General features: G+C 42.0%; 1 protein-coding gene across 1 annotated transcript in view; it reads right to left on the reverse strand.

The window, feature by feature from the left end:
• Nucleotides 1–760: 760 nt before the first annotated feature.
• Nucleotides 761–16,333, reverse strand: part of CPNE2 (copine 2) — a 94,827-nt gene continuing 79,254 nt past the window's right edge. Inside the window, exons 15-16 of the mRNA XM_043985058.1 lie at nt 3,241–3,477; nt 761–1,367 (exon numbers count right to left, since the gene is read on the reverse strand). Coding sequence (XP_043840993.1) covers nt 1,260–1,367; nt 3,241–3,477 — 345 coding nt within the window. The 3' untranslated portion in view covers nt 761–1,259. The remainder of the gene's footprint in view (nt 1,368–3,240; nt 3,478–16,333) is intronic.

Raw genomic sequence — 16,333 nt, forward strand, 5'->3', positions numbered from 1 at the left:
GAAAGTTATGATCTATCTTTTGGGTCAAGTCATTTTCCTAAAGAACTAACCCCCTGCCAATAGCTTTCATAATCAGCAAGTAGATGATAACCTGTCATACATACACTTCCATTAACACTTAAGGGAAGTCTGTTTATCAGGGCGGGGGCGGGGGGGGGGGGGGGAAGAGGAGGAGAACAATTCTAGAGATGAGCTTCACCCCTTTGGCTGAACTCCACTTGGCTTAGGTGCTGCCCCTTCCACATGAGGCACCTTCATCCTCAGCAGGGCTAGCTAGCTATAGTTGTCCCTTCTTAATGCTCAAGATGAGACTTTACCAAGGCAGTAGATGGTGGCTCTTCAGGGTAAAAAATCAGCACTAGCCCTGGGAAAGAGTTATGGAAGCAAAAGGTTTGCTTTGTAGGATGGAGACACTACACATACATTCTAGGGTAGATACAGTGTTCCTCAGACTCAGCAGGCTGCCAGACCCCTCTCCCCCAGAACCAGCCTCAGAATAACTGAGGCACTTGCAGGTAGGAACTGGTACAGTTCTTTTTACTGTTTTTAGAAGGTGGGTGTCAAAATGATTGTCCTGGAGCTGAGGGTAGTTCATTTCCCAGTCCAAGCCACTTAAAGACATTCTTCGAGCAGAAATTTATGACAGCGACACTGTACAAACTAGAGTAAGGAAGTTGGGACTAGGGCCTGTATACAGCAAAACAAACTATACTGAAAGATATTTAACCCCCCAGGCTATGTTCAAGGAAAACGGCTTTCATGGGAATGTCTGAGTTTCTTTATTAACCTGAGTATAACAAATAGGACATGTACACAGTATAAAAATGAACAGAGCATGAGAGGTATAGGCTTAACACAAATACATAACGGATACTTTTTTTTTAATCCTATATAGCTAGTTGCTTGGAAAAATGCCAGTTCTGATTGTAAAAATTTATTCTCTTTTATAATTATCCCACTAAAATTATACAAAGTACATTCAATACTTGAAAATGATGGTAGGGAGGAGAAATGAGTGGCCCTGTGTGGCATGGTAGTATCATCGGGGTTGGCAAATGTGACAAAAGAAACCCAGCTGTGTTTGGGAGAGAGCAGGGAGAATGTCCAGTTGTAAAAAAATGAAAAAGCCAATTTGTTTCAAAAACAAAAACAAAAACCACCAGTGAAGAAGCCTGGTGAACGTGCACTTTCCTTGGGGACTGCAACGAGGTTTGGCTGACATGCTGATGCTGGTTGGAGAGGAAAGGAGGCTGCAGGAGTTATGCAGGTTCGAAGTTGCTAGGTGGCAGGTTTTTATGTTTGAAATACTGCACGACTTGCTGGGGCAGTTCTGCCAGCACAGCTTTAGCAAGGGTTTCTTTAGGTGCCTGGAGGACAGGAGGAGAGAAAAGGTAGGATTAGTGATTTCTTGGGTGGGTTATTTTATAATACACAGGAGTGTCCTTCTACATACAAGCAAGCACTGTAACAATGTAAACAGAAGCCTAAATGCTGCAAAATTATAACCAAGTGTAGCGCTAAAGAATAAATAAGAGAATGCTCCTCCTTGCTTTGCAGAAGTGAGGGACTATGGGTGTGGAAATCTACCTACAAATATCAGACTTGGTTGATATGTGGGTTACTTTTGCTGAAATTTTTTTTCTCTATGATAGGGATAACAGAGGGAGATGGGAAAAGTTATATTGGGAGTAAAGGTGATGTAAAAACTAAAGCAAAGTAAGAAGCTATCATCTTAGAGGAGTCTCATACAAATGTGGAACTATATCTAATCCATCCCTTGCTGATGTGACTCGATCCTACTCTTAGATCTACAGTCTCCCAAGCCCCTTGGTCACCTTTCTGACCTCGATGACTGTGAAATAGTTCTATGCATCAAACCCAACTCTCTCCCTGGTGTAATACAGTCCTTCTTGGAGGTGGTTGTCCTCCTCAAGATAATAATTCACAGGCCATTACTCTACTACCCCATACACCTTTTTATTGGGCCCTATTCCACTATTCTCCATTATATAATTTCCAGTGAAGTACACCATGGATCATTCTCATGTCCATACCTTTTCTCATGCTGTTTTCCACAGAGGGAGTGCTTTCTCCCTTCCTTCACATCTATCCAGATTCTACCCATCCTTCCAGGCCCACCTCCAGGAAATCTTGAGACCACACTGATCAAATCCTTTTTCTAACTACTATTGTAATTAAGACTTTATTATTTATCATAGTCATTAATGCTCTTCCCCACCTCTTCAAACTATCATGTATATACTTATCTGTAATGTATTCTTTTCCCTTCCCCAGGAAAATACACACTTTTTGAGAAGTGGGACGTTTTCATTTTGTCTTTGCATGCTCTGTGCATAACAGTGCTCTGCACACAGTAGGTGCTTAAAAATGTTTGTGCTATATGTGTTATCTCATTGTTTCACAAGGTTATACCTTAGTTCCTGCAGTTAAGATTAGAAGCTAGCTAGTATTTTTGTTTATCAGCCAAGGCCTCCTAGCACAGGGTGTAGCACACAGTAGTGCCTCAATGCTGCCTGTGAAACTTTGGGCAAGTAAATTACTTTGCCTTTCTTGGACTCAGTTTTCTCATGTGTAAATTGAGGGAGTTGGACTAGATGATCTTTCAGGTTCCATTTTAGTTCTAGAGCCAATGATTCTATGACTGACAGTGTAGTAAATAAGTGTAATAAGTGAGAGGAGCATCATTGACTTGAGATCAAAGAAAACTGGGGCCAGCCAAGGATTGGCTGTATGACTCTGAACTAAATCCCTCTGCTTCTCTGAGCCTCTTTTCCCCATCTACATAATGAGCTTAGTTTAGATGGACTCTAAGGACTGTTCCAGGCATAATATTCTGTAACTGGACCAAACAGAATCTTAGAACTTTAGAGCAGGAAGGGACCATAGTCTAGTATTGATAATAGTTAAAATTATATATACTTTAAGCTTTACAAAGTAGTTTACATATATTATCTCATTTGACCCTCATAATAATTCTGTGATATACTTATTTTCTGGATGAGGCAACTTGGACTTGAGAGGAGTTAAGTGGGTTCCCCAGGGCTACATACCTAGTAAGTATCTGAGAAGGGATTTGGACCCAGTTCTTCCCTGACTTTACACCCAGACCTCTATTTTATAGATAATTGCAACATTCATGTCTGAATCTTATTTTCTATGCCCATTTTGCCTCGGTAACCCTCTTCCATCCCAGATCCCCCCACCCTGCCCAAGGCTTACATTGCGGAATTCTCGGAAGGGCACAAACTGCACAATGTCTCGAGCTGCCTCCTCGCCAGTGTGGGAACGCAGAGCACGAGTATCACCATCCAGGAACTCCATGGCAGCAAAATCAGCATTGCCCACACCCACAATAATGATGGACATGGGCAGCTTTGAAGCCTGTACCACTGCATGACGGGTCTCATCCATATCGCTGATAACACCGTCAGTGATGATGAGGAGGATGAAATATTGCTGCAAGGAAGATGGGTTGAGGAATGAGGTGATAGTTAACTGTTCCCAGTTTGCTCCTTCCCGAGATACTTATCCCTTCTTCCTACTCAAAATCTGGAGCTGGTGGTATTTTCATGGCTTCTGCAGTTACTTAGGAATACGATTCAATCCTGACACCACAGCCAAATCTATTCCCCCCTTTTGCCATTGTTCATTCCAAGCGAGATAACTGTCCATTACCCTACTAAGTGCTACTTATCACTCAAGGTCCACTTTGTCTATGAAACTTTCTGACTATTCTAGAACATACAGTTATTCTTGCTTTCCATAGCACCTATAGCCTGGGCCCAAAGTTTAACACAAATTTTTGTCCATTTAAAAATGTCAAAATGCTTCTCTTTCAAAGCTCAGATGCTATGTCCTCCATGAAGCCTTTTGCAATCCTTCTACTTGTTAATACAGGGGGGGCCAAAAGTCACAAATATTTAATAACTCCTTTTTTTGTGTTTTTAATTTATAATACCATAGCATTGTTTACATTACCTCTGAAAAATCCAATCTTGTAAATGGAGAAAAATAAAAAAATAATTTTCAACAAATGGTTAAAACATCAGATCCCTTTGTGACTTTTGGCCCACCCTATACTTTCCTATAAATCAAGCATTTATTAAGCATATGTTCTGTACCAGCTACTAGGGACACAAAGGCAAAAGCAAGCCAATCCCTGCCCTCGAGGAGCTTACTTTCTATTTGCAGAGATAAAAATGTAGTGTGTGGGGGGTGGTTTGGGGTGGGGAGAAGGCATTGGCAGTTGAGAGAGCAAGAAAGATGATGGAGGTGATAAAGAAGGTGACACTTGGGCTGAGTCTTTAAGAGAAAAGTAAAGGAAAGGGTGGAGGTATATTCCAGGTATCGAGTTAGTGTTGTACATGAGGAACAGGCTGTATATAGAGTGCAACAAGGGAAGGGACATATAAGGTTGAAAAGTACGAAGGGGATAAGCTGTGAAGAGCTTTGCATGCCTGGAGTTTACAGTTGATCTAAAGGGTGACAGGGCCTGCCCTTGAGGAAAATCTCTTTGGCAGCTGTATGGAGGATGGACTGGAGTAGGGAGAGATTCCAGGCAGGGAGACCAATGAACAAGCTCTTGCAGGAGTCCAGGTGAGAAACGAAGAGGGCCTGAACTAGTGTGATGTGAGTGAAGACAAGGCAGAGGTTGAAATAATAAGATTTGGCAACTTATTGATGCCCTCAACAGAAATAGGGAAGAGGGATGGGTTTGGAGGAAAGATGTGTTCTATTTTGGACATATGCTGGTTTGGAGGTGCCTGTGAGACATCTAGTTGGAAATAACCAATAGACAGTTCATGATTATAGGACTGGATATATATAGATCAGGGAATCATCAACTCATGGGAAAGAGAAGTATGTAGAGAGGGAAAAGAGGGTCTGGTATAGAGAGAGCCTTGGGGACGTGATATGAATGATGATCCATGAAAATGGAGAAGAAACAGAAAAACAGGTGAGAAGTGAACTAGAATGGAGCAGTGTCCCAAAAACTCAGAGAAGATCGAGTGGTCAGCGTCAAATGCTCCAGAGAGGACAAGAAGGATGAGACTGAGAAAATGCCTCTGGTTAGAGTGATCATTAGTAACAAAGCCCGACTACAAAGAGTTGAGAAGTGAATGGAAGCAGAGAAAATGAGCACAGACAGCTTCTCTAGGAGTTTGGCTTGGTTCAGGTTTTTTAAAGGATAGAGACTTAGGAGTGATTGTAGGCAAGAGGAAAGAGGCTAATAAATATTGATTGAAGATTAGAAGAGGAGCGCACAATTGTGCAGGGAGTGAGGTCAGGGGTATGTGTGGCTTCCATCTGTTCATTCAGCAGCATGGCAGGCAATGGAATAGGAATGGAGCTAGATAGTTGGTGTAATTCAGGGTTGGGATTTGGCAGGGCATTAGTAGTTTAGGACAAGGGAGCTAACAGGAGAGCTGAACTGGACAATTAAAGGATCAAGATTGAGAAGGGAGGGAAGTCCAGCCAGAGCATGGGTGGTGGACAGTTGATAAAATTGCTGAGAGACTGAGGAATTAGAGGTCACTGAGGTCATACCCTATCTCAATTATCTTCTATTTCGTTATCTTAATTTGTTTCTACACACTCAACACCTACCTAGCACAGTGCCTTACTTATGTACTTAATGTCTATTGAGTTATCTTTATCTGTAGGAAGAGACTGGGTCTATGCTTATAGACCCTATTTCTTCCCATCATAGCCTAACACTGGTGGCTCAGTATGAGCTTGTGATTTATTTAACACATAAATATCAGTCAATATATATTTGTTATGCACCTACTGTGTGCCAGGCACAGAGGCAAAAGACAGTAACTTGCCCTCAAGGAGCTTACAATCTATTGAGGAGATAACCTATAAAGAAATCTATATAAACAAGCTATACTCAGAATAATTTGGAAATAAACAGAGAGAAGGCACTTGAATTAAGAAAGGTTGGGAAAGGAAGATGAGATTTTAGTTCGGACTAAAAGGAGGTAAAGATGAGGAGGGAGAGTGTTCCAGGCTTAGGAGATAGCCAAAGAAGATACCAAAAGAGCTAAGTGTCTTGTTTGTGGAATAGCCAGGAGGCCAGTGTGACTGGATCAAGCATTAGGTAGGAATAGGCTAGGTTATGAAGGCCTTTGAACACCAGACAGAGGATTTTGCATTTGATCCTGGAGGCAAGAGAGCCATTGCAGTTGATTGAGTAGGGGGAGTACTGTACTGCAACTTCAATTTAGGAAAATCACTTTGGTGTCTGGTGAAGTGAGATGTGAGGCAGGTGGACTCACCAACAGGTTATTGCAATAGTCCAGGAGGGAGTGATGAGGGCTTGCACCAGAGTGGTGGCAGTGTCAGAGGAAAGGAGGCGGTGTATTGGAGAGGCATTACTGAGGTAAAATCAGCTGGCCTAAAAATGTACATGTTGAGGATATTGAATACAATGCCTACCCACCTGTCCACCACGAGACTTGAGTCAGACAACTTAGGGGTTTTCATTCTACTTGGTTTCAATATAGACTCTGCACTACTCTAACATTCTCTAGTGTAGTGCAGCAAGGAGGACTTAGATTGGACAAGAAAGGATTACTGGCTAGTAAGGGTTCAATGCAAAGTTTCTGTAAAGCAGCTGTTAGGTGTAGTCCTGCTGGGAGGCAGACCATTTGCATTCTTAGACTCATCCAAAGCTCTGTTCTCTAAATCCCAAATAGACAGGAAATATCTCTGGGACAGGAAATATCAAGTCATCTAATCTTTGACTATTTCTATTCTTTTATTACTTTTTAAATTTTATTATTATTTTTTTATTTTTATTATTATTTTTATTACCCCGGAAGACTGAGCAACTCACTCTTCTTCTCTGGTCATTTTCCTTCCTTAACTCCTTCATTTTTGTAAAATGGAACTGAACTAGGTGACCTCTAAGGTCCCTTTTAGTTATAAATCTAGGAAGCTCTGATCCCAGGCTTTTCCTCACCAGCCCACTCTTCTCCGTATTCCCAGGAATGGAGGCCAACCCCCAAACCAGACCCGAAGGGGGCACCTGGGCTGTGGTCTGTTCCACCCTGCTTCCCTTTCTAGGCTCATCTTTTCTCATGTGGATTTCTCTTTCAAGGAAGGCCCTTGAAGAAGCAGCAGCCCGGCTTTGTTTCCCTGACCTGCCAAGACCTGTTGCCATGGAGACCTGGTGCCCATAATTTCTACTGCCCCCAGGCTCAGAAAAGGACTGAATGGGGTAGTTCTTTCTCTCAGCTCTTTCCTGAGCCTAAGCTGCCAGTAACTGTTACATTTCCCCTCCAAGAGGGCACAGAGTCCTTCTTTGCCACTTTATCTTCACATCTGAGTTAATAAGGGTTTGTTTATAATGCATTATGCAAAGCACTTCTCATTTGATTCTTATGAGTAGGTAGCACACCTTTAAGTAATTAATCCCATTTTATAGCTAGGGTGTAGAGGAAACTGAAGCTCAGAAGGGAAATGATTTGCCCAAGGTCACACAGCTAATTGAGGGAAGAGCCAGGACTCAAAAGTTCTGTGATCTTTCCACTGTCCCATGCTGATTCTACTTATAGGGTACCTGTAATGGGCGAGGTGGGGTCTGAAAGGAGAAGAGACTGATCTAAATCTTGGTTTCCCAATCTGTAAAAATGAGGGAATTGGGCTAAATGATTCCCAAGGTTCTGGCCTAGGTTTTCTAAAAAAAAACCCAACAACAACAAAAAACCCAGACTTTCCAGTTATCCCTTCTAAGTACTTTTCTTTCACGATTCCTTATCTTTAAAGGGTTACTCGCTCTATTCTCTTCACATTTGCCTGCCACAAGATGATTCAAGTTTTAGGCAAAGAAAGCAGCTTCTTTAAGGAGATGAATGGCAGGGACAAGAAGAACCATTTCCACTGTCCTGAGAATGGGAACCTGGGCCACAGGATCGTGGGATTTGGAGCTAGAAGGAACTTCTGGAGGATCATGGAATCTGAGATCCTAAGTATGGTGATTTGCCCAAAGTCAAACAAGTAGAGGGGCCAGGTCTCCTGACTCTAAAGTCCTTGCTCTGCACTACACCATGCTGGTTTTCAGCTCTAAGAAGCCAGGCCAAGAACAAGAAGGTCCAGTCCTTCCCAAAGACAAATCTCATGAATTCAGTCAACCTTAGGCCATTTAGATGTTAAGACAGTCACCAATCCACTCTATTAGCTTCTTGCGCTCAATAAACATGTGTAAAACACTGTGCTAGGTATGACAGTTTGGTTAAGATGTCATCTCTACCCTCAAAGATCTTAGTAGAGTCTAGTGTCAGGGACTAGAGTGGAATGGAAAAAAAAACTTCCCAGAAATTTTTGGCTTTAGAATTGTACTTTAAAGGAGGCATACATACAAATAGCAGAAATTTTATGTGTATATAATTGTGATATTTTTAGGGCAAAATCATTTTCATGGAAATCACCGAGTCAAAGGGTTCTACTATCAAACATTATGCCCCATCCTTCCTTGCTGCTATCAGTAAGCTATATAATGTGCAAAGGGACATGAACTGCTGTTAGGTTTTGCTTAATTGTTTTCAGGGAACACACTGTGGGGTTAGAAAGTATCTTGTGTCATTTTTTTTTTTAAAGTGAAGGAATTTCACAAGGAAGAGGAGTTACAGGAAACCAGACAAACAGAAGCTTAGAGGTGGGAGAGCACAGATCATGTTGGAGAGGACAGAAAGTAGGCCAGCTCAGCCAGCTTTTAATTACCAGTGCTAGCAGAAGGGAATGGAAATTTCAAAACAACTGGAGAGTCTGAAATACAGTGGATAATTTAAAGCAGTAGATAATCTGAAAGTCATTCATGTTTAAGTAATATACACAAACACAATTTCTAAACTTGTGGACATTTATATTAGTTTTTAAATATCTCCAAGGAATATCAGAGCTGGGAGAGACCATCACAGACAGCCTCCCCCCTCATTTTTCATAAGAGGAAATTAAGAGCTTCAAGATATTAAGGGACATAGCAGTTAGTGGCACAGCTAGGACTCAAACTAAAATCTTCTGACTCCTAGTACTGTGTTTTTTCCATTCTACCACACTGGGATCCAGTTTAGATAAAAGTAAGCCTGCATTTCCATTACCCTATTTAGGGTTTTCTTGGAGTGATTAGCCATTTCCTTCTCCAGCTCATTTTACAGTTGAGCAACTGAGGCAAACAGGACTAAGTGACTTACACAGGGTCTCACCGCTAGTCAGTATCTGAGGTCATATTTGAATTCAGGAAGATGAATTTGATTTGCCTCAGTTATCCACATCTACAATGAAAACACCCCACTCTAGGGAAAACCAGAGACAGCCTTCCTCCTGAGAAGCACAGTAAAGTTGAATGTGGAGCCATCAGGAGAAACTTAGGTTTGAATCCTGTCCCTCATGTTCATTAGCTGTGTGACTATGGGCAACTCACTTCACCTTAAGAGGCAGTTAGCCAGGGCAGCTAGGTAGTGCAGTGGATAAAGCACCGGTCCTGGATTCAGGAGTACCTGAGTTCAAATCTGGCCTCAGACACTTGACACTTATTAGCTGTGTGACCTTGGGCAAGTCACTTAACCCTCATTGCCCCACTTTAAAAAAAAAAAAGTCAGTTAGCTGCCAGTGGATAGAGCATTGGGCTTGGAGTCAGGAAGACCAGAGCTCAAATCCAGCCTCAGACACTCACTAGTCCTGTGACTCTGAACAAGTCACTTAACCTCTATCTTTCTTCATCTCTAAAGTGGAAATAGTAAGAGCACCTACCTCCCAGTTTTGTGAGTATCATGAGATAATATTTATAAATCACTTTGTAAACCTGAAAGGGCTAATTTTTTTTTTTGGGGGGGGGGTGAGGCAATGAGGGTTAAGTGACTTGCCCAGGGTCACACAGCTAGTAAGTGTTAAGTGTCTGAGGCCAGATTTGAACTCTATCCACTGTGCCACCTAGTTGGCCCTAGGGCTATCTAAATTTTACTAGCTCTTTATTATTCACACCTGTGAACATCAGTTTCTCTATTTATGAAACAGGGATAATATTTGTACCACTTCATAGGATCGTTGTGAGGATCAAAATTTAAAAATATATGTAAAGTCCTTTGCAGACCGTAAAGTGCTAATGAATGAGTTATGATAATCCTTTTAGGTGCCTTCTGTGTGCCAGGAACTATACAAGATCCAGAGAGAGAGACAAAAAATGAGACTGGCTCTTCGCTCAAAAAGTATCAGAGGTGACAACATGCACACAAATAGGTCCATGAAAATAAATTCAAGGTAATAGGGTGGGAGGGCAGTAACAGCTAGAGGAGATAAAATGAGACTTCTGCCCCCCCCCCAAAGTGATTCTTGAGCAGTTTTTTTTTTGTGAGGCAATTGGGGTTAAGTGATTTGCCCAGGGTCACACAGCTACTAAGTGTTAAGTGTCTGAGGTCGGATTTGAACTCAGGTACTCCTGAATCCAGGGCCGGTGCTCTATCCACTGCGCCACCTAGCTGCCCCGAGCAGAGTTTTGAAAGAAACAAAGTGGTACAAGGGGAACGTGAATTTCAGGTATGAGGGTGTGAGGAAGAGCAAGAAGGCCAGTTTGACTAGACAACTGACTTTGGATGAGATATGACTTTCCTCCCACCTAGGTGGCTAGTCTTGTATTGCAAGGAGATACCCCTCTTTCTTCAAAATGGTAACAAGTCCTACTTAACAAAAGGAATATGAACACGCTTATTCTTAGTACTGTATTTGCAAAATAGCAGGGAATGGGCAAAACAGCTATTTAAGAGAAAAGGGGAAGACTGCCTCAGTTAGATTCACAATATCCAGAATCAGGATCCTGAGCCTCTAGGGAGGGCAGCTAGGTGACACAGTAGGTATAGTGCTGGACCTAGAGTCAGGAAGACTCATCTTTCTGAATTCAAATCTGGCCTCAAATACTTACTAGCTGTGTGACAAGTGACTAGCTGGGCAAGTCACTTAACCCTGTTTGCCTCAGTTTCCTCATCTATAAAATGAGCTGGAGAAGCAAATGGTAAACCACTCCAGTATCATTGCCAAGAACCTCAAAAGGGGTCACAGAGTCGGACACGACTGAAACAATTGAACTACAACAACAGCCTCTAGGTATTCTCTCTCACTGGGTCTAAGTTGAATCATCATGAAGCTATTTTAATTTCTCTGCATACACACCATACTTCACGGATGTTCTCTTAACAGCTGCAGCTAGTACGGATAGCTTCTCCTAGGCAGCTGCAGAGCAGAGTCTGGCCTGCCTCCAGTCACAGCTGTTTAAGCATCTAGCAGGGAGATGATGGGTTGTAGCTGCTGAAACTGGTATGGGAGAGCCCATAAAACCAGGGTTTAAGTTGACTCCAATTTGAGGTCATAATTTTTTTTTGTACTCTTGCAAAGTGATGGAACAGACTTCATTTCCATGAACTCTTTTGACCAAGGAGGAAATAAATGAAATAATAAAACATAACTTATTTCCACCCCCCAAACTTTGCTATTACTGTTGAAGGTACCACCATCCTCAGGCTTTCAATCTTGGCATTATCCACATTTCAAATCCATTGGTAAATCTCGTATTTTAACCTTCACAATATTCCCCCTGTAAGTCTCCTCTCCATCCCCAGAGGTACCATTTCACAGAGGCCCTCATCACCTCTCACCTGGACTACCACAATAGCCTTCTAATTGGTCTCCCTGCCTTTCAAGTCTCCCCACTGCAATCCAGCCTTTATTTAGCTGTCCAAGTGACACCCCCACCCCCCATCAATAAACTAGTGGCTCCCTATTACCTTTAGGATCAATTACAGAGTCCTCTGTTTGGCTTTAAACCCCTTCACAACCTGGCCTTTCCTTCCTTTCCAGTCTGATATTTCCCTTAATACACTTGACAATCCAGTGGCATTGGCCTTCTTGCTCTTCCTTACAGGAAGACATTCTGATCTTCCTACTGCCTGGCTGGACCTTCCACTCCTGAAATACCTTTCCTCCTCCTTAGAACAGTGCCTGGCATTAATAAGTGCTTGTTGACTGAATGACTGTCATAATTGCCCTAGGGGTCTAACTGGAAGGAATGGTGGCATCTGAGCCACTGAATGACACTGTTTGGGTGCTTAGACTCTTGGGAATTTTCTAAGTGAGAAGAAAATTTGCTCTGCTCCTGACCCCAGAGAGTTCTTCTATGCCCTTCTGTAATTCTCTTGCAGCACATAAAGAATCCTAGAATAACAAAACTAATAGGAGTCTCAGAGATCACCTTAGAGAGTTCCTCTCCCACCACACATATGCACTTTGCAGATGGGAAAACTGAGGCCCCAAGGAGAGGAATGACCTGTTCAAAGTCATGTAAAAAGGTACCAACAGAGCCAGCATTTAGACCTTTTCCTCTAAGTCCCCAGCACCAACCTGCTTATACTGTTAAAGAGTTAAATGAAAGGAGAACAAGGCCCTCTTGCTACCATATATGCTGGATCAATTCACAAGGCAATGTTGTCCATTTCAACAAACCAGAACAACATAGGTGTCTGGTGCTGGGCAGGCTACAGTGCCAGAATGCTCAGCGATGGCCTGTGGTCATTAAGAGTGTGCTTTGAGGCAAAGCTGAGGATGAGAAGAACAATGAAAATTACCCTGTTATTAGCTCACTTTAAGGTTTACAAAGTGTTCTTCAGGAGGCCAACCACATGTTTTCTATTTATGGACATTCATATACTGTGCATACACGTACATTCCAAAGAGATGGAGGAAATATATTGTTAACCAGAACCATCCATTCGGGTCAATTCAGCAATCCATTTTAAGTTGTTCACTCAATCATCAATTAATTTTTGATAATTCACTCCTTCATCCAATCAACAAATGTTGATTGAGCACCTCCCATGTATACCCAACACTGCTCTCAGTACTATTTTTTTTTTTTGCAGGGCAATGAGGGCTAAGTGACTTGCTCAGGGTCACACAGCTAGTAAGTATCAAGTGTCTGAGGCCAGATTTGAACTCAGGTCCTCCTGAATCCAGGGTCAGTGCCCTATGCACTGCTCCACCTAGCTGCCCCGTATCAGTGCTATTAACCAGCATCCTGTGCTTTATCAGCATAATGAGAATCGATGCTTGTGATGACGACTCTGAGGCCACACAATACCCCAAAATCCCTCTTGAATTATCAAAGATAATTTGTGGCCTGATTCTGGTGTATTCACTATCTTCATCTTTGAAATTCAATAATCCAGGGTTGGATTAGTCAGTGGTGCAGCTGAACTAGAAGCATGTCAAGGCTGAGCGCTTTACATTGCACCACAGGTGGCTTCCATCAAGTGCTTCCTTCCCTCCTTTAATTCCCTCTCACTCTCCGGGCTGGGATGAAATGGGGAAGCCTACAGCCTGAGCTGCTGTTTATATCAACCAAATCCTTCTGATTCCATAACAGGCTTTCGTCCCTTCCTTCCCCGAGTCGGGGAAATAGCTGCTATGGGGAGCTGAACTGGCCCCAGATTTCTGACCCTGCTGCTTAGTAATGAGATCAGAGCTGGATCCCCAGCTCTCATGAAAGGGATAGCTAGTCTGAAGGCTTCTGAGATGCTGCTGCCATTTAAGAAAGATTAAAAAAAAAAAAAGCTTTCTTGGATCAGGAAGAGAATTAGGTGGGCAGGGTTTGAAGGGGCCTGGAGACAAGAGAATGTCCCTAACCTCTATTCCACCCCTTCTAACATCCCTACTCTATCAGACATCTTGCCACAAGCCCTAGGAACAGATGCAGCTGAGCCATCTCATTGACAGATGGTCACTGGTTGTTGGCAATTTGTAAAGCTTCATCTAGGGAGTGGTGTTCAGCTCTGCCTGGGCCTGTCCCTAGAGGTTAACTATCCCAGCCTCTTAAGACCCATTGGCTTCCTGAAGCTTTCTTGGTTTACCCATACCCCATCCCTTAATCCCCAGAGGCTTTGGGTTCTCTAAGACACAGTACCCCTGCTCTGTACAAATGAGGGTTCCTCTCAATTCACTAGATCAGCACCACATCTATATCAGACATTTCATCTCCAAGCACTTCTGACCTGTAAAGACCTGAGGCATAATTAAATAGGCATAATCACACTGAGCCCCTTTTGCAATTCCCATGGAGATGTGAATGAGCTAAAGTGAATCAGCATGGTATAGAGCACTGACAGCATATGAGGAATTGATGCAAATATATAAAAATGAAAGCTATTATCTAATAGATAAAAGTGATAAAAGGATGTGGGGAGTGAGGGGTAAAGGAGAAATGACTCAATAAGTTTTCAAAAGAAGAAATGCAAGCTATCAGCAACCATAGTGCCTGAAGTCACTAATTGTAGGAGAAATGCAAATTGAGGCAGCTCTGAGCTTTCATCTCATATCCATCAGATGAACAAAGAAAACATAAGACAAAAATGATGAAGGTTGGAGGGGCTGTGGGAAGCACCGTTGGTAGAATAGCTCTAGCTATACTGGAAAATTTTGGAATTATACGAGAAAAGTCACCAAACTGTTCAGCCCCTTTGAACTATGCATCCGACTAGTAGCCACATACCCTAAGGAAGTTAAAGACAGAAAGATCCTGTGTGAAGCTGAGCCTTGGATCTGGAGTCAGAGGGCCTCTAATGTCACTACCTAGGGGATCCTGGGCAAGTCACTTCACCTTCCTGGGCCACAATTTCCTCACTGGCAAAATCGAGGGGCTGGGCTATGTGGTCTCTGAGGTCCCTTCAAAGCTCTAGACCTTTGTTTCTATGCAACATGCACCAAAATATTCCTAGCAGCCACTAGAGTTTATTAAGTAGGGGATGGAGGTGTTATGATCAGACCTGTATCAGGTCATTAGAAAAATCACTTTGGCAGCTGAGTGAAGCATGGATTGGAGTGAAGAGAGGCTTGAGGCAGGGAGACAATTAGAAGACTGTTGCAATAGTCTAGCTACTAGGGAATGAGAACCTACACCAGGTTGGTAGCTATGTGAGTGGAAAGAAGGGAACACATGGGGAAAATGTGGTGAAGGTACAAATGACAAAATTTGGTGGAAGATTGAGTATGTGGGTTGAGTGAGAATGAAGAGTCTAGGATGACAACCAAGGTTTCTAGCCTGTATGACTAATGAAACTAATGATCATGGAACCCCTTGACAGTAAAAGGAAAGTTCAGAAGGAGGGTTTTGGGGGAAAAGATGATGAGATCAGTTTTGGACATGCGTTTGAGATGTCTGTCCAGTTGAATATTTCCAAAAGGCAATGGATGATTTCAGGCTGGAGCTCAGGGAGAGAAGTTGGGCTCAATAGATAGATGTGAAAATCATTTACATAAAAAGGATAATTGAACCCAGTGGAGCTTATGAGATCACCAAGCCACTGGGAAATGGCTGAACAAGCTGTGGTATGTGAATGATACATGAATAATTGAACATAACTATGCCACAAGAAATGAGAAGAGGTGGATTCAGAGAATTTTGAAACTTAACTGATACAAGAGCAAAACCAGAAGAACACTTTAGATGGTAAATCATAAATAACCATAGTAATGTAAAAGAAAACAATACTGGAAGACATCAGAACTCTGAACAGTGTAGTAGCTGATCTCAATTTCAGACAATCTATAATGAAGCACAACTCCTTCCCTTGGATGAAAAGTATAGACTATACACATGGAATAAGGTGTATAGTTACAAGTATAACCTGTATTAGTTTATTCTTCTTACCTGTATTTCTCTAAGGGAGAAATCTATATAGGTGTATGGTGGAAGAGAAAGTGCCATTGTGAAGTAACTGATTTTTTTTTAAGTATCAAAAATCTCTTAATTTTGATATTTTTTAAAAGAGTGGGAGGGGTAGGAGAGGGTAGGAGAAAAATCTAGAACCAAAAATTCTATGAAAACAAATGTTGAAAACTATCTTTAAATGTAACTGGAAAATAATAAAATACTTTTATGATTTAAAAAACAAAAAACAAGGGCTTACTATGTTCCAAGAATTGTGCTAAAAACAGGGTATTGAAATACACACAGAAATTAAAAAAAAAAAAAGAGCATTGGCCAGGTTGCAGAGAAACAGGTACACTGGAATGCTATAATCTAATTAAAATAAACAAGAGATATAAAATCTGCAAAGACCTTTAAACAATAATGAAAAATTGCAAAAAACAGACCTAGAAGAGAGTGCACACCAACAACCATCACATAAAAGGAGAGTGAAAGAGAATGGACGGACAAAGAAGCCCAATGAAGACTAAGAGAATTAGGATATTTTATGTGTTGAAATAAAGCATTTAAATGTAAACAGTTACAGAAGTGGAGGGACTCTGGGGTGTAGAATACTAT

Source organism: Dromiciops gliroides, chromosome 2 (assembly GCF_019393635.1).
Source record: "Dromiciops gliroides isolate mDroGli1 chromosome 2, mDroGli1.pri, whole genome shotgun sequence".
NCBI lineage: Eukaryota > Metazoa > Chordata > Mammalia > Microbiotheria > Microbiotheriidae > Dromiciops > Dromiciops gliroides.